The sequence below is a fragment of the Ursus arctos genome, unplaced genomic scaffold (assembly GCF_023065955.2).
Source record: "Ursus arctos isolate Adak ecotype North America unplaced genomic scaffold, UrsArc2.0 scaffold_3, whole genome shotgun sequence".
NCBI classification, from domain to species: Eukaryota; Metazoa; Chordata; class Mammalia; order Carnivora; family Ursidae; genus Ursus; species Ursus arctos.
Genome location: NW_026622985.1, coordinates 56,839,096 through 56,858,095, shown reverse-complemented (window position 1 = coordinate 56,858,095; position 19,000 = coordinate 56,839,096). Strand labels below are relative to the sequence as shown.

The window sequence follows — 19,000 nt, the reverse complement described above, 5'->3', positions numbered from 1 at the left end:
GAATGCCCTTATCATCCATTCTTTTTTTTTTCCCCCATACCATCCATTCTGACAGCAGCAAGATGCGCAGCTGAAACCATCCAGTAAGCCCCACCCATCCCTCAAGAGGCCAACAGCCTCCCCTTTCTCTGCGCCAGGACACCTGGTGTGGCTTCCGAGTGCGGATGCAGAATTTCTGTGCAATTGTAAATGCAAAGGAAGAGGGATCTTACAGGAACATGTAGGACCCCTCTTCGACGTGCAGTGATACTATTTTCAAGTCTGACTTTAAGCTATCTGTTGTAGGAGGCAGAAAGGGTAAAAGGATTGAACCTCTAGAATTTAAAATTAATAGCAAATGTTACATCATGTGAGACCAATGGCAGGTGAGATATTTGGTGTGTTTTTGAAGAAGCATACAGGGATTCAGTGATGTCAAGAGGAAGAACATATGATGGGCTGTAAAGGGTAAGGAAAGCAGAAAGATGTCCTTGCTGCCTGATGCAGCAGCCTGAACACCCACAGGATGAACGAAACCATTGACAAGTTCAAGGTATTTTGTATTCAGAGGGAATGAGAAGATGGCCCATGAGATTAGAGCTCTCCCGAACTAGATTCATCAGAAAACAAAGCAAAAATTACAAAACCCAAAACAAAACAAGACAACAACAACAAACCTAGGAAGGTATGCAATGTCTCCGTGACCATGTATCCAATATCTTGAGTGATGAATTCACTTAATAACTTTTGTTTTATTTTAAGGGAAATAGATAAGCTGATACTTAGGAAAGTAAGCCAGTAGTGGTCAAATGTGTTTCAGCATATGCGATAGAAGGCTCGGAGAAATCCTGAGACCCAAGAGAGTACAAAGGTCAAAATCACAAGCCTAAATAATAAAACCTGTTGGATGCTCTGATCCTTTAACATGATTTAGTTAATCAAAAAGCAGTAACTTGGAGCTGGAGGGAATTTTATAGACCATCTTCTGCCCTTACAGACGTGTACACATCCACACGTCACTGATGAGGTGGCTGAGACCTGGAGGGGCTGCATTCAGTGGCCAAAAGCCACATAATAAACTGTGGCAGGCCGAGGACTGGAATCATTTCCCCCGATTCCCACCCTGGTATTTCTCCTGTGGTAACTCTCAAGTAGGCTGTAAAAATCCTGGGACATTTAGACATTCTGCAAGATGCACAATGGCCCATCTCTGGCCCTGTATTGTTCCCCTTACCATGACAACATTCTGGATCACAGAGTTCTTTCTGTGAAACAATTTTTGACCAGAAATTGGGTTTCACAGGTCTTGACCACCCACCTCACTTGTTTGACAACAAATAATTTTTGACTCTTTCTGAAATCAGATCCATTCTTAAGGGTGGAATTTACATTCCCATTGGTGTTGGGGATAATTTCTAAGGATAAATAAAATGCTGCCTATATTCAGGACTACTGCTAGCCTACATGTCACCTCTGGGTGGACAAATTAGAAAAAGACACCTCCTTTGAGCTGACACAGTCCTGTGGTTTCAGGCTTGGCAAGTGGATACCACCATGGTGCGAGACTAAAGGTGGCTGTCTCCCAAACACAGCCCACGTCTGGTTATCCAGCTTGGCACGGAGAACTTTGGCTGGCTCTCTACCCTTCAGCCGGGCATCCCTGCGTGGTGCAGAGTCTGCACAGCCAGAGGCACCGGTCCTGACTGACCGTAGCGTTGCTAGAGCATACCTACTACTCCCTCCCCTTTCCACAATGACGATCCTTTTCATACTTGGTCGCTAGCCCCGTGGCAATAGTAACTTGGATAAATTAAGTCGCTTCATGTTTGGTAAAGACAACTAATCTAATAAAATAATGAAATTTTATATTAAACCCAAAAGCATGGCCGGAAAGAGTTGAAGACGAAGAGAGATGGCCGTCTGCCCGTTGGAGAGCTAGTGTGTTGGGGCGGAGCATGTAAGCCAGAGAGGCATGGCCTGGGCTTGAATCTCTCCTCTGACATTTGTGAGGCGTCCTTGGTGACTTAACTTTTGTGTACCTCAGTTTCCTCACCTGTAAAACGAGGCTACTGCTGTTCTGAATTCTTACCATGTAAGAAAACCTAAAATCCTACCTGATAATCGGTTTTGAAAATGTGCCGAATTCATCCTTTTTACAAGTGCCCCTTACGGACTCAATAGCCTCATCAAAAATGTCCCAATGTTCTCAGTTTCTTTTTTAAGTATTCCCTTCCTCTTCTTGCTCTACCCAAAACCCACTTCTCCCCTGCTGCTCTCACTTCCCCTCTCAAGCAGGGGCTGTGTTCTGTTTTACCTACTTTGTACCACTTGGTTCATGGTAGGGTGGGTGACCTCCTTGCTCCTCGTTGCTGCCCTCGGATCATGTTCTGTCCCTCCAGAAGCACGGAGCTCTGACTCTCACAGCCTCACATGATCCCACCCACCACTACGTAACAGTTACCTACCACCCTCTGGCTTTCTCCTTCCCATTCTCTGAGAATGCCTCACTGTCATTCTCCCTCAAGGGCATCACACTTGTCATCATTTCTAGTGATTGCAGAATCTGCGTGAAGGATCCTTTCAAGACCTGGTCCTTCAGTTCCTTAGTCTCCTCTCTTTCGATGATCTTGTTCTCCTCTTTACCTGAGATGCTCAGTCCCACAACCAAAAATTTATTAAAAATCTGACCATCGCTCTACAACCTCAGATTCTCATCATGCCATCTCACTTCTCTGAATATACTAATTCAAAGAACAGCCCTGCAACCCCCTAGTCTTCCAGTCCACTGATCCTACGACCGAGTGATGATCTCTAACCCCTTCAAGATTTTGTTTCTTTAATTACCCACCTGAAACTCAAGGTCAGCTCAGCTCCTTTGGCCAAACCACCATCCTGACTAAAAGCACCTGTCTACACCCCGTGTCTGCCTCTGTGCTACTACACATGACCAGAGAAGGGCACAGGACCATGCTGACTACTCTCACCTCCACTGATGACCAGTTTTTAAAGTCAGAACTTCTGCCAGCTCCAGGCACCTGTATCTACGTCCGTAGCCTCTGTCCTCTCTCCTCCTAGTATGGGTGAATGGTCAACAGTCGATGGTATGGCAGTCCTTCCCTACAAGACTCATTCCCACGGTCAGGGCATTTGGGCTCACTGTTTCCTCTGCCTGGAACGTTTTTTCCCTAGATGTCTGCATGGCTTGCTTCCTTCCTTCCAACAGGTGTTTACTCAAATGCCACCTTCTCAGTGAGACCTGTGTTTCCCCCTCTCTGCAGTGTCCCTTGCATAGGCCCATACATGCCGTGACACTTCCTACTGTCCTTCTCCTCTTTAGTTTTTTCCTTAACACTTATCACTCTCCTCATACTACATGTTTTTCCTATGAATGCTTGCTTCTTGTCCCCCTCCAGGGTATAAGCTCCAGGAGGGAGGACTTGCGCTCTCTTGTTCACACTGCTGTGTCCCCAATGTCTGGGACAGAGTCTAGCACAGAGATGTGCAATAAATGGTCGTTGAATGGTACAATGCAGGAACAAGAACACAATTGAATCAAAGCAATGACAAGTGCCCATATGTTTTTACCTACCCTGATGTTTTCCTTCTTCTCTCTCCCCTGACCTAGGTACTGGATAAACTACTAGATGGTGACTTAACAAACAACCCTTCTTACTTCCAGAATATCACAGGATGTCCCAGTTACTATAACATATTACAGTGCAAGGTAATGATAACTTCTTAAAAACTATAATAGTGGGGGCGCCTGGGTGGCACAGCGGTTGAGCGTCTGCCTTCCGCTCAGGGCGTGTTCCCGGCGTTCCGGGATCGAGCCCCACATCAGGCTCTTCCGCTATGAGCCTGCTTCTTCCTCTCCCACTCCCCCTGCTTGTGTTCCCTCTCTCGCTGGCTGTCTCTATCTCTGTCAAATAAATAAATAAAATCTTTAAAAAAAAAAAAAACTGTGATAGTGTTTGCTTAAAACTTTTGGCAAAACCAAACTTCTTCCAATTTGAGAAATACTATAGGTGACTTAATACTAGATAAATATGTACTAACTGTATTGCATTATTTGGTCTATTAATCTATAGGATTCCCCCCCCCCAACCGATGGTGTATATGTTATAATCTAACCATCAAGAATGTCTGATATTCCAGATAACTCAAAACAATCTCTGATTAACACAATTTCGCCCCCCCCCCCCAATAGAGTTTGTTTTACAGAAGTTCTTTTATCAAGGATAGAGGCCAGGGTTGCCGTTCTGGGTATTAGGTTCCAGAACGCCAAGCCTGTAGTGAGTTTCTTGAAAATGTCCACATTATTTGTTCTGTACTTAAGACAGCTTGGAAAATCAAAACTGCCAAAGCCTTTAGGAAAATATTTGCTTTGTCTTACTTTTAACTTAAGATGGTTTGTGCACTTAGTGTGGCCCTCACTTCAAGCCCTTTGGAGTATTTCTCAAAATATTCAAGTAGTTTTCTTCCATAAAAGTAGGCTGAAGTTGATGTCTTCTGTGCAGAATTAATCAAAGAAAACAAAAGAAGCCAAAGTGGGTATTTGAAGTTGTTATCATCTTTACCTAGTGTATGTGAAAATACATCCTGTTTTTAAAATTGCCTTGTTTATGAACTATTTTGTAAATAAAATATAAAGCTAATTTCAATAGAATCTGCCAACCATGCGGTTTTGGATTTAGATTCTACCGAGAGAAAAACATATGGTAGGCAGGAGAGAGACAATTTGTAATCACATTTCTTTTTCCTTTTCAAAGTAATGTATTCACAAAATTAACAAAAATTGAGGGTGCACAAAATCATTGATCTCAAACTCTTTTTTATCCTTTCATAATTTTTTAAAACCATTCACACCTTTTTTCTTTTAGTATGATGAATATCACAGACTTTTCAATATCACAGACTTTTATGAGTATTTTTTTTTTAAATAAGGCTCATGGACAACTTTTCTTTTGCCTCATGTCCTTCATAAAGTCATCTGTTTTTACACTTGGTATATTTCCCCCCTTCAATTATGGTTAGCTGATTACTTTATACGGGTGGTTTTAATAAACAGCAGAACATGGAAAAGAAAGCCTCGGCTTTTAATCCACCAGGCCACCACCCTGGCTCCTGTGGTCCATTTGACTTTCGTCCCATAGAGCCTCCGACAAGGAGCAAATTGCTTTTCATAATCTCACCTCTTCCGTTTTTCCTGTCTGCCTCAAATGGGATTGTTGATGGGAGTCACAGATTGCAAAAGTTGAGTTACCAAGAAAGGAAAATCAAGCATTTAGAAATGGGGTATTGGCTCTGAAAGTATCAGATCATCCAGTCTTGTTGTTAGTAAAATTTAAATTCCCTCAGAACCCCCACATTAAAAATTTCAGGGTGGAGACCAGTTAATAGTCACGTCTCATCTTGCTCATTATGGTTTATGTTAGGAGAAATTTGCAGCTTTCCCGGCATGCTGTTTCTGCCACCCGGTCATGTTCCCTAATATTTTTCTGGTGTCCCCTTCTGCCAGGAACCTGAGGACCAAAATTACTATGGGAAATTTTTGTCGCTCCCAGAAGTGAGGCAAGCCATCCATGTGGGAAACCGGACTTTTAGTGATGGATCCGAAGTTGAAAAGTACCTGCGAGAAGATACAGTAAAGTCCGTTAAGCTCTGGTTAGCTGAACTCATGAACAATTACAAGGTAAGAGAGTTACTTCAGTTTCTATTTACTTCAGGAACTTTTTAGATTACCCAGAGCGGAGGTGACATTCTCTTATTTGTAATTCAACTTCTGCCATTTTGTTTTTACTTTTAAGATATTTTACAAATACAAATAACAACCCCCAGACTGTTTGATTTCTTTGAATTTTTTTTTTTCCCTCTAATTAAATAACTATCCCTTGATAGTCTCTTAAAATGAAATTCTCTTTGGCACATGCCACGTTTCATCATTTCTTGAGAAGAGAAGTACAACAGAGCCAAGCTGACTGGCCTTGTGGAAGCCAATTTGGCCTTATTGCTTGCTTTATAATATTAATCCCAATGAAGTCAGGGATAAATGAAATCAACTGGTTATTCCAAAAAGTGCATTTTACCTCGTAATTGTATTCATTCCCATTGCTCAGTCGGTTTTTTTTTTCTTCAATATCTGCTTTAAGCCTGAAACAGTGCTAGGCTGTCAGCTTGAAATAATGAATGAGAAAGGGTCCCTGTTTTGAAGAGTATAAATTCAAGCACTTTGTTTTCTGAGATGTTCTGCCTGATTTGTGGCTGGAGGTACCCAAGGAAAGTGAAAACGGGAAGCCCTGAAAATGCAGGCAGAGGGGGCATGGACCCTAGAATTCTCACCGTGAGGGAAGGACATCAAGAGCAAATGATGTAGGGAAAACTCATCCTGTGGGTTTCTTTCCCACTACTACTATTCTCGCCTCCTTCTCTGATCTTCCTGAGCTATTATCCTCTGTCCTAGGCCTGGTCTGTGGGGCAGCTCCGCAGCCTAAGTGTGCTCATGACAGAGGGGACCGCCACCTGAGATGAGCCACCTTCTCTCTAGTTCCTGGCAGAGGCAAGAGTAATGTTTGAGATGAACAAAAACCAGGTCAGCCAGTAGCTGACACACCTTTGTATGAATTAGAAAAAAGACAGCCTCCCCTCAGGATATTGTATTTCCATTGGTCAAAAAACTCCTCATATACTACTTTAATTTACTACCATTTTCTGCCATGAGGAATGCACATGTCTACAAGGTCTATGTTAGGAACACTTTCCCTTGGGATTGTTCAGTGTACAGCCCTCAGTACTGTGCGGGGAGTCTGTCGCCAAAGGTACCCTTACTAGATTGTGTTCTGTACTATGCCAGACCTCGAAGGCCCATGTTGTAGTGCTGCCTCTAGTACACATTTTGAGTCCCTCAACATACAACCCTTATTGAAAAGAAATCTGCGTTCAATGGCATGCAGTCTACAAACCCATTATAAATTTGCAGAACCTGGTGAAATACTTTCTAAGAAAGAAAGGGTCTAGCTAGATGAGGTCAGAATTTCAACCACCCTTGTGTCTGGTTCCATCAGGGTCCTTAGTGCTTGCCTACTTGGAGCCTTCTCTGCACACTTTTTTTGTTTGTTTGTTTTATATTTGAGAGAGAGTGAGAAAGAGAGAGAGATCATGAGCAGGGGGGAAGGGTAGAGGGAGAGAGAAGCAGAAGCAGACTTCCCGCTGAGCAGTGAGCCCAACGTGGGACTCGATCCAAAGACCCTGAGATCATGACCTGAGCCGAAGGCAGACGCTTAAGTGACTGAGCCACCCAGGCGCCCGTCTGCACACCTTTTTAAAGCATGTACTTGGTTGTCCTCTTCTCCGAGCTCTCAGACCATGTTGTCTCTACCACAGTGGCCACACTTAGCACCCTGGTACTGTTATTACAGGCTGTCCATTCCAGCACCAGCCTGGAGCAGGCGTCAACAACAAATGAATGAATGAATGAATGAATGAATGAATGAAACATCTGTCCTATAAATAGGTGCTACATCAAAAATATATCTAATAAATTTGTCCATGATTCATTAGATATTATCTACAAATTCATTAGGCCAAAAAGAGTTGAACACTTGTGTTTTCAAGACATAAACAATGGGCTATAATATAACATTAAAGAATACAAAGTGGGTTTTGTTTTGGTTTTTTTGTTTTTGGGGGGGTTTTTTGTTGTTGTTTTTTTTGAGTGGAGAGCAGTTAAGGAAGTTCTACGTACATTTTTTGTGTCCTTGGGAGATATATTTTCTCACTGCCTAAATTTCACTAGAATATCATTCTTTTCTCAGCCAAGTAAGGATAGGGAGGAACATGCAGCTCACCCGATAAGAAAAACCCTCCTGATACTGGCTAATCTCCATAAAGTATCCCCTTGATTGATATAGAATATACTGATTAAAAATGATCCAGAATTTGATATGTAAACATCTCTGTCCCTGTTTCCCATGTATCTTAAACCTACCAAAATGAATTCTAATGAAATCAGAATATTCTTTAAGCTTTAAACTCCGAATCAGTTGTCAGAAAAAAAAGGGGATAGATTGGTGGTACAGATAAACCATGTTTCCGCAAAGAAAGAGAACAAAGTGTGCAGCCAGTCTGAGTGCAGACCAAAAAGTGGCCGCTGCTCCAACAGGATGCATATTCATTGCTCCAGCTGGCGTTGCCTACGGGACAGTGATTATCTTTGGCCTGTCTGTTAATGGTGGTGAACCTCAATGTCTATGCAGTAGAATCAGAACAACCTGGGTTGTCTTAAAACCTTAGTACCCCCAAAATTCTATTTATGCAAGTCTCAGTGCTAATTTGTCATAGAAAATAGTGCATGTTTCTATTCACAAGAACGTGGAACTCTTTTTCCAGTACTAGCTTCATGTTAGGCCATGTGGAGTATCTCTGATGGGCAAAGGAAGATCTTCATCAGTTTCCAGGAACTAAGAGAAGGCCCACGGCACATCAGTTGCTGTGTGGGCTACGTAGAAACATAATCTTTTCTTGCAGGGAATGTGTACTCAAAGTTATTCGCTTCCATTAACTAGATGTTTGGGCAGTAAATTGAAATATATTAGCAATTTCCAAAATAAGTAGGAGAAGAAATAATCCGTTGGACTATTGGAGTTCTCTTGATTCAGTCAGATCACAATACTATCAGGATTTTTAGGGCTAGCTGGGTCATAGAGCATAATGGTTATCAGCATGGGTTCTCAAGTATTTTGAGTTTGATTTCTGTTTCACCATTCACTGGCTGTGTTCCTTTGGAGGAAGATACTTAAACTCTCTGTTCTTCAGCTTTCTTATCTGTAAAATGAGAATAATAATAGTACTTAGAAGTGAGTTCTTGTGAGGTTTAAATAAATTACATTACACTTAGAATAGTGACTGGTGGTTACAAAGTGCTTGAAAATATAAGCTATTACCAATATTGTTCAACAAATTTTAGCAAAAGTCCTTAAGCACATGCTATATACAAGAGTTATATAAGAAACTGTGGAAAACACAAAAATGAGAAAGACTTAAAAGACTTTCGGTTTCCAGTTCAGCATGTAAGGAGCTTCGAAGTTACCACTCGATCTGAAGAACAAGTAAAAAGTTAAACAAACTGAAAAGTCAACAACTCTTCTTAGATCTGTAAGAGGTGAGGTCAGAGAGCAAACCACTTTTCCACAAATTGGAAAGAGGTGAATACAGAGAACCACAATTTATCTGGGCAGAAACTTCCATAGTAACCAATGCCAGGGTAGGAAAACCTGAACTGTAAGTTTTTGCAATAGGAACAACCCAATTAAAAAATGGTCAAGACCTTAACCTCGCTCAAGAAGATACACAGTTGGCGTGTAAGCCTGTGCAGAGATGTTCAACATCATACATCATCAGTGTGTTGCCAAGCAATGACATGCCACTTCACACCTATGGGAATGGCCCAAATCCAGAACACTGCCGACACCAAGTGCTAGGGAGGGTGCCGAGCAGCAGGAGTTCTCATTCATTGCTGGTGGGAATGCAAAGTGGTACAGCCACTTCGGAAGATAGTTTGGCAATTTGTTGTTTGCTTCTTGTTGTTAAACAATAACAACAAGTTATTTAGTTTTTATAAAACTAAACAACTTTTACCATATAATCCAGTAATCATACTCCTTGGTATTTACTCAAATGAACTGAAAATTCATGTCCACACAAAATCCTTCACTCAGATATTTATAGCAGCTTTATTCGTCATTGCCAAAACTTGGAAGCAAGATGTCCTTTAGTAGGTGAGTGGATAAACTGTAGTATAGACAATAGACAATATTATTCAGCACTAAAAAGAATGAGCTATCAAGCCATGAAAAGACACGGAGGAAACTTAAATGAAAGAAGTCAATATGAAAAAGCTATACACTCTAGGTTTCCCACCATATGAGATTCTGGAAAAGGCAAAACTATGGAGACAGTCAAAGTTTCACTTGCTGCCAGGGGTTAGGGAGGAGGGTGAGGCGGATAGGCAGGGCATAGAAGGTCTTTGGGGCTGTGAAACTATCCTGTATGATATTACAATGGTGGATCCATGTCATTATGCATTTGTCAAAATCTGTAGACTGTACACGACCACAAGTGAACCCTGGTGTAAACTAGGGAGGTTGAGTGATAACGATGTATTAGCATAGGTTCCTGTGTTGTAACAAACATGCCACTGTGGTGGGGGAAGGTGATGGTGGGGGAGGTTGTGCGTATGTGGAGACGGTGGGGGGGGGGAATGGGACGGTCTCACTTTCTTCTCAACTTTGCTGTGTGCCTAAGCTGCTGTAAAGAGTAAAGCTCATGGATTAAAAAACAAAAAAGGCTTGATTGTCTGCCTAGTGAAAAAGACAGATACGAGTATCGTTGATAAAAGGTAGACTCAATTTCTACTTCCAGCACAATGATAGAGTAGATGCTGCAAGACCCATTCATTGGAACACAGCTAAATTCAGATGAAATTGCAACAAATATAGTTGCCACACTTTTAACAAAAGAAGATCTTGAAGTGACAAAAAGAAAGCAAAAACACAGAAAAACAAAAGATAGAGAACTGAGTTCTGTGGAGCAGGAGCTGTAACACAGTGTGGCCCTAAAGATCATGACCTCAGCTCTGCAGTTAGTGACTGGGCCATTTGCTGAGCTGAGAGCCTGGTGCCAAGCCTGGGACACATGGAGGGGCTAATTGGTCCCTTCGTGGTAGTGAACTCTGGCAACCAACAGAAGCGAATACACAACACCTAGAGGTATTTTGGGTCTTCGGATTTTTATTAGCTAAGCTCAACACAAAAGTAAGCTCACTATCAACCATCACCCACTCTGCAGGTGAACAGGCTCCCATTGCTGAGGATAAGCAGAAACAACTACAAAAGATGTGGATATCCAACGCCCTACAGATATGGGGAATATGAGGGATAGAACATAAATAACTAGGTCTGAAATATTTAAGCACTTAGAAAAGGAGTGTAGAAATAAGCAGCAAAGAACCATCAAATATGGCTAGGCTGATTTGAAGGACAAGCAAAAACAGCTCTTAAAAATGAAAAATACAGTTGTTGTATTTAAAACCTAGTGCTTGGGATAAAGAGCAGATTAGACAGTGCTGCCAATAAAATTCACGGATTAGAAGAAATTACACAAAGTGGCACATAGTAAGACAAAGAAGATTTGGACAATATAATTAGCCAGCTTGATTTAATGAATATATATATAAACCTCTAAACAGAATAATTAGCAAGTCTCAAGTATTTGGAAGAATTTGCATCATACAGCCCATATTCTCTGACCACATATCATGACTTTAGAAATCAGGAATAACAATATACATACAAATATCCAAAAAATATAAATAAAATGTAAATCCATATAACTTGTGTATCAAAAAAGTTATGTTCTATAAAAGGATGAAAACTACATAGTTAGTGAATGTTAGAAGATTAGAAAAAAATTTTTCAAAGTGGATTTTTAATAAAATTAAAATGCCTTTACAATAAAATTTTTAGCCAACTGGGAATAGTACCTCTATTAGTTTCTTATGGCTGCTGTAATACCATTACCACAGACTTGATGGTGTAAACCACAGAAATTTATTTTCTCCCAGTTCTGGAGGATAGAAATCTAAAGTCGCTTTCACTGGGCTGGAATGAAGGTGTTAGTCGGGCTCCAACTCCCTCTGGATGCTCTGTGGAATAATCCATTCCTTGACGCTTCCAGCTCTTCATGGCTGTTGGCATTCCTTGGCTTGTGGCTACCTCATTTCAGTCTTTGCCTCTGTGATCACATGGACTTCTTTTGGTTTATGGTCAATATTCTTCTGCCTCTCTCTTAGAAGGTCACATGACATTGCATTTAGGGACCTCCTAGATAATCCAGGATAATCTCCCCATCTCAAAATGCTTAACTGAATCACTTTTGCAAAATCTGTCTTCCTCCTTCCTTTGTTCCTTCGTTCATTTGTTCCTTCCTTCCTTTATTTTTTATTTGCTATATAAGGTGACATTCACAGGTTCCAGGGATTAGGACTGGATATCTTTGGGGAGGGGGTATTATTCAGCCTAGCACATAGTATGAGACTTTCTTGACTTGATAAAAATCTACCAAAAGCCTACAATAAGCATTATTCTGTTTCATAAAGCAGAATACACATTGCTTTAAAATCAGAGTTCATTATGATATACCTCACCCTATATGCCCATTAGTGGGCAATAAATTTACCTTGCAAATCATACTCTATTCCAGTTCCCTGATATTTGGTATAAGGGTGTGTTCAGGGTCAGGTGTCAAGCTGCCTAGAATTTAAATTTCCCTCTCACTCCCTAAGCTGTAAAATCCTATTTATCTCATAGACAATAAGCATAATAAGGGTAGCCACCTTACCTTCTTATTCACCACTCTATGCAGGGCGCCTAGCACAGTGTCTGAATAAATTTTAATGATGAAAGTATCATCATGGGGTGGGGGGTGCCTGGGTGGCTCAGTCCATTAAGCATCTGCCCTCAGCTCAGGTCATGATCTCAGGGTCCTGGGATGGAGCCCCATGTCTGGCTCCCTGCTCAGTGGGGAGCTTGCTTCTCCCTCTCCCTTTGCCTCTCCCCCTGCTGGTGTGCGCTCCCTCTCTCTCTCTCCTTCTCTCTCTCTGTCAAATAAATAAATAAATAAAATCTTTTTTTTAAAAAAGAAACAGTTGTCATGGGAAAAAGGAAGTAATGTCAAAAGGCTTGACAGAGAGTAGATGTTGCCTAATACATTTTACTTCCTTTAACTTGCCCTTCTCCTACCATTCTGAAACTTCCACTCTGGCTATGGTTTGCATTGCTCCTTGGGCTTTAGAGGCACCTGGGGAGCCTCAAAAAAATCCCTAATCATGGCCCACTCCCCCAAAGGTTCTGATTTAATTGCCTGGTATAGCGCCTAGAACATAGTAGTATGAATAAACTTGGAAGGAAAGGAGGGAAAAAAGGACAGAATGACAGGAAAAAAAGACAGTTGGCTTGTTCATTTATACCATAGCTGTCTTTACAATAAACTCAGGTTTGATTTTAGTAACTGCAGGTAATTCACCAGTCTGATTACCATTGATTACGTGTATTATGTTCCTTTCTCTTTAAGCGGCATTTTTAAAAAACAAAAACAAATATACTCTCATACATTGATTATAAGATGTATCTTGACTTTTAAAATAATAAAATGTGGTAGGAGGTGGGAAGGATATCTCTAAAATCTAGGAATTGCAGCCCATACTCTCTGAGAGCTATTCGCTTGTTCTTTGTAGAGCTCTGTGCTCTGGTCCTTAGTCCTTTCTGATAAAGAAGTTACACTGTTCTTGTGATGATTTTTGTTTTAAAAAAATTTTTTTTAATATGTTTTTAACCTCCCTTTCTCTGTCTGGTTATAGTTCTTGCCTTCCCAACTATATTTTCAAAGTCTAAGCGTACGTGAGAGAGAGAATGTGAGTGAGTGTGTGTGTGTGTGTGTGTGTGTGTGTGTGTGTGTGTGTGTGGTGTGTTTCCTGTATGAAACCATTATTTCAGCCAACAGAAGCTATAGCTCTATACCTAAAGGCCATTTGGATCGAAAGCAAAGCCGTGTCCTTGGATTTGAAGTTGCTCTTGTTGCTAAGCTCTTCAGAAGCCACTGCAATTTCAGGAGGTACCATCTCCAAATGCCAGTCCCTACCTCCACGTGCTTGTGCTTTTGAAGGTTGACTTGCCCTGGGGTGGGGCTTAGTTTGCCGTGTTTAAAAGTTCATCTTGTCAGGGAATCATAAATATAAAGTTACCTTTCCCTGTCATTTCTCATGCTGCAGCTCATTAAATTTCAACTAATTGCATCTTCAGAATTCAGGATCTTAATGTTTCTCAGCTTTACCACCAGAGCAAAATCTTAACACCCAGGTCGTTAGAGTTCTGTTTACTTATCCCAGGCTATCAAAAGATCTTCATTTAGAAATGGGCAGTTCCAGGGGCGCCTGGGTGGCACAGCGGTTAAGCGTTTGCCTTCGGCTCAGGGCGTGATCCCGGCGTTGTGGGATCGAGCCCCACATCAGGCTCCTCTGCCTGCTTCTTCCTCTCCCACTCCCCCTGCTTGTGTTCCCTCTCTCGCTGGCTGTCTCTATCTCTGTCAAATAAATAAATAAAATCTTTAAAAAAAAAAAAAAGAAATGGGCAGTTCCTGATTCACGAACGTGACTCAGAAGTTTGAAAGGTAAATATTTCTAGTAAATCTAACTCATTTTAGCGGTCATTCTAATTGCTCGTGGCATTTTCCTTAATGACATCTTCTGATGGTAAAATGGCAGTCGTGGCCAGGAAACGAGATCTGACAAATGACAGTTTCTAGCATACAAGAAAACTCGAACACTGAAATAGGTCTGATTTTTCAACTTTTTAGGTGGACTCTAGGCTTCTGTCAAAGCATGACGAGAAAAGTCTGGCTTTATTGACTGTAAGCTGACATGATCACTCTGCTTCCAAACTCTTTGAAGGCAATGAAGGGATGCCAGCTCCTTTCTATGATAAACTTCTGGTAGGAGGAAGTGGCTCCCAGTGAAGCCTAACTAAAGAGAAGGAAGCTAATCCTGGGACATTTGTTTTATGTAATCATAGCCTATAGACAAGCAAACTTCACAGGCAAATCAAAACAGTATACGTTTGAAAACCAATGTATGCTGCAGACTTCCTTATGAATTCATTTTACCTGTTTCAGTTAAAATCCAAGTGCAAGCAAAAGCAGCATTCATTTTTTTTATGAACGGACTTCTACTGGCCTTCTTTAATTTTTAAGCTTTTCCATGAAGAAAGGGTAAAGAGAATACCCATAAGTTAGGAAACAGATTTTGACTTCACCCAAACCTGCCATGCTTCTGACACCTTTTCTCGTTTGTCCTTAAAATTTATGTTGCGATGAAATGCTCAAATGAGAACCAACACGTATTTTTGTTTGCTCTTACTTATGTCTTTAAGCGGTTTGAAAATATATTCTGTGTGAATTGTTTGTTTTCAGTTGCTCTGCCTGGGGAGCACCGTCACCATTTTGCAAGGGCTTTATTTTATTTTCGCGTGATGCTCAAAACCTTAGAAGGTACGTTTGTGATTTGTGGCAACAGGAAACGTAGGATTTAATCTGGAGTCACCCAAATGCAGCAGGGTGAGGGCGGTATGAGGAGAAAGATAATAAATGGCGATACCATTTGCTAGGTAGGCTCTGTGGATCTCAAAATCAATATGCTGAGACAAGCATGTTTAAATCCAGTTGCTGTGAAAGCCAACTGCTATGAATACAGGCAATTACATCAGTTGACTTGACATTGAAAAGATAAATAGGGAAGGGGTGGGGGGAGTCATCCTTTCCAGATCCAGGGATCTGTGCAGTAACCGTCACCACACTGCCCTAGGTTCTCCATCTTTCGTCCTCATGTCATAGTATGACAGGAGAATGGGCCAAACACTGACACAAATGTTGTAAAACCCCGGACCATGGGAAACCGGGGTGTGCCCACCACCATCCTCTGGGCAGTGGGAGGAAAATAGTAAAGCCTTAATTTTTTTTTTAATTTTAAAAAAAGGAAGTTAAAAAAAAAAGCTCTGCTAATGTTTAATAGATGGATTGGCACCAGGTGCTTATTCTGTCTGTATGTTAGATAGTGACATACTTAGCTGTGTTGGAGCCAGAATGCACAAAGCCAGTGTTTGGGTTTTTCTAAGCTTCGCCATCATCATTTCGGCCCATTGGCCACAGAATCTGACTCGAGGTTTAGTGCCTTTTCCACCAGAGTTTCCTCTTCTTCCATCTGAGTATGACTTAATTCAGTGGCAGATAGCCTGGTCTATCGGTCCAAAAGGGGAGGCAATGTTCACACTCTTGCCGCTGCCTGAGGAGACCACCGTCGCAGCCCCTGGGGCTCTTCCAGAGCCATGGCGTCACTGGATGGGCCTGCCCTGCTTGTAGGAGTTGCCCGGTCACACCCCTGCCATGGGTCAATCTGTGCCGTCGACTTGTCCCACGTCTTGTCACTGGGTAACAGTCTACACCACAGCACAGGAACCCTGTGCTGAGTGACACGTGACTGGATGAAAGCTAGAAACTTCAACCAGGCTTTTTGAAAGAAGAGCAGGGCAGGAGCCCCTGACCTCCTGTGTCTTGCCTCTTCTGTGTCTCCCTGGGCTCTGTTCACTCTGAATATTCATGTCTGTTTCTTTATCCTCCTCATAGTCTTCGTATTTGTTACAGTGATTTGCACAATCCCTTTGAGCTTATTCTCTGGAAAAAAAATGGGCAAAAAGTGCTTTACTTACCAAACAAGGGGGAGTTATGCTTTTGGGAGAAAAACAAAACAAACAAACCAACAAAAACCCCAAACTAACTGCAAGCTCCTGGGGCGGCTTTAGTGGACCATCACTATTGAGGGTATGGGGCAGAGAATTTTGCATCTGACTGATACCAGGTTTTTCTGTGTAGGTAAAAACATAAAGAGCACAGAGTACAGACTTTTTTTTTTTTTTTTTAATTTGGTAAGGACAAGGGAGCTGTGCAGCCAGGTACATGTCTTCTCTCATGGAGACATCAGCCTGGTTGGAAACTTTTCACTAACTTTGCTGCTCACCTGGGGACTGATGAAAACAGGGGTGAATTAGACTTCCAGAAGTGGCTTTTCTGACTCCTTGGATGAGTTCCTATTTACTCTTGTCCTCTTCTAATATAAAGGCTAAGTAATCCTCATTTGCAGAGAACTAGAACTTTCTCAGGCTGGAAGGGAAGTTGGTGATGAGAGAAGAGAAGGCTGATGGGTTGACCTGTGTCACAGGCCAGCAGCCAGAATACAAACTGGACCGCACCTTGAGGCCTGCTCTACTTGTGGCGTAGAGGAGGGCCTCCCTTCCCACCTTTTGTGTTCCTTTGGGACCTTCTGAGCACTTCCTTTTTTTTTTTTTTTTTTTTTTAAAGATTTTATTTATTTATTTGACACAGAGAGAGAGAGCACAAGCAGGGGGCGCTGCAGAGTGAGAGGGAGAAGAAGGCTTCCCACTGAAGACCCCAAGATCATCACCTGAGCCGAAGGCTGACGCTTAACAGACTGAGCCCCCCAGGCGCCCCTTCTGAGCACTTCTAAACTGATGTCTGTTGAGGTTGTTAAGCATCTCTCCTGTGGCAGACCACCCTGCTATGTGTTGGCCCTTGGGATACCTTCCTCAGGGAGGTCATCCCCCTGCCGTTCCTGGGCAGAAGGGAGAGCAGGCACCAGGGACACTGCATAGTGTCAGGGCCTCCACTTCCCTTTTCTCCCTCTCAAAACCCTTGGTGGACCCACTCAGATTTATAGCAAAGCTCTTTATTTTTGAACTTGGGTGACAGTGATGTTGAGGAGCAGGGAGCTGGAAGGGGACTTGATGGCAAGGAGTTTTCTATAGCTCCTGGAATAATTGAGGCTGTAGGAACAACTCCCACTCCTGCAAATGGACAGCTTTCCAGTTTCCGGAGTCCAGCTCAGTGAACTGCAGATTGCTCCTCTTACAGTGGCTGTCTTTGCAGGTTGTGTCTGTCACTTGGCAACTGTTGACAGAGGGACAGATTTTCTTTGCAGGCTCTACCAAACCCAAGGCATACATGGCTGCTCTCCAATAGAAATATAATGCAAGCCACGTATGCAGTTTTAAATTTTCCAGAAGGAACATTAAAAATATATAAAGAAACCAGTGAAATTAATTTTAATAATATTTTCTCTAACCTAATATACCCAAGATATTATATCTACATGCCATCAATATTAAGAAATTACTGAGATATTTTACATTCTTTTCTTTGTACGAAGTCATCAAAATCCAGTGTGTATCTTAGACTTATAGCACATCTCAGTTTGGACTGGCCATGTTCCAAGTGCTCGCTAGCCCCATGTGGCTGATGGCTACTATATTGATTAGTGCAGGTCAATACCTATAGATTTAATTATAAATGACAGTATTTTGTATTTGTTGCATGGAGCTGTTTCTTGTTGGTTGGGTTGAGTGCAAACGTGTACTCATTAATGAAGTCCATTTAATAATGTGGAAAAGGAAAGAATTGGCTCCTTGGCCTACCTGTCAGTAGAGTAATAACCTTGGCAAGCATGAGACAGTCTTTGGAGATGACCCTTGGTGTGATCTTGAAGCTGGCGTTCTGACAAGCAGGGAGGACAGTTCCTCTCTGGAAAGACTCATCCGGGGAACGGATAGGCCTGCTCCTGGGGCAATTTCAGTTCGTTAAATCCGGTTATTGTGATGAGGGTCAGAAGCGACTCTTAAGAGGTTAGGGAGTCAGAAAAGGGCTCTGAGAGCAGCCCTCGAAACAAGAAGCTGAGCGAAGACTCCCCTCGAGTGGGCCCCCATGACTTTTCTACTCCATCTGGAGGAAATATATTATTCTGGGTCATTATTAGAAGTAATTTTAAGTGTGCTATTCTAGGTAGTTAAATTTTCTTTCAAAGATCCTTGGGTTGCAGTGATGGCTTGCTGGACCCTTTTCAAGTTGGCTTTGCTTCTTGTTCCCCTCTAAAAGCAACTGAATTATTTAGAGTTAAGTTGCAAGAAAGCAGGAATAATTTTCTTTGGCCAAAAGACATTATTTGTATAATCGCTGGATGCTCACTCCAACTTGTTTCTCCACTTTCGTTTTTCTTTACACGTCTTGGCATAACCAGCTGGTAGGGGAATGGCAGGCACATGGGGCTGTTTATTCTAAGTTCATTTTCCCTCTTTCTTTGTCTTCCCTTCTCCTTAAACTTGGAAGCAGAATATGTCCCTTTTGAAGAACAGCTTGGTTGCAGAAGTGACTACTGTTTCATTCAATGGTTGCGTTATTTTCCCACCAGTCTTCTGGTGGCAGGCCCTGAGGACTCCGGCTTCCTGCATTACAGCCCTGTATCCCTGCAGAATCACCGGGAAGAGATAGAGCCAAAAGAGCAAGCAATGGCCAAGCTAGGACTGAGGCATGGTCTGTGAAAGGATAACAGCTCTGCCTGCAGTCGCGAACA

The 19,000-nt window shown here is 42.0% G+C and overlaps 1 protein-coding gene across 2 annotated transcripts in view; it reads left to right on the top strand.

Moving 5' to 3' along the window:
* The window catches only part of CPVL (carboxypeptidase vitellogenic like), a 126,076-nt gene that overhangs the window by 66,951 nt on the left and 40,125 nt on the right, over nt 1-19,000 (top strand). For both annotated transcript variants that reach the window (XM_026508474.4, XM_057304487.1), the window contains 2 exons: nt 3,605-3,703; nt 5,498-5,671. In XM_026508474.4, coding sequence (XP_026364259.2) covers nt 3,605-3,703; nt 5,498-5,671 — 273 coding nt within the window. The remainder of the gene's footprint in view (nt 1-3,604; nt 3,704-5,497; nt 5,672-19,000) is intronic.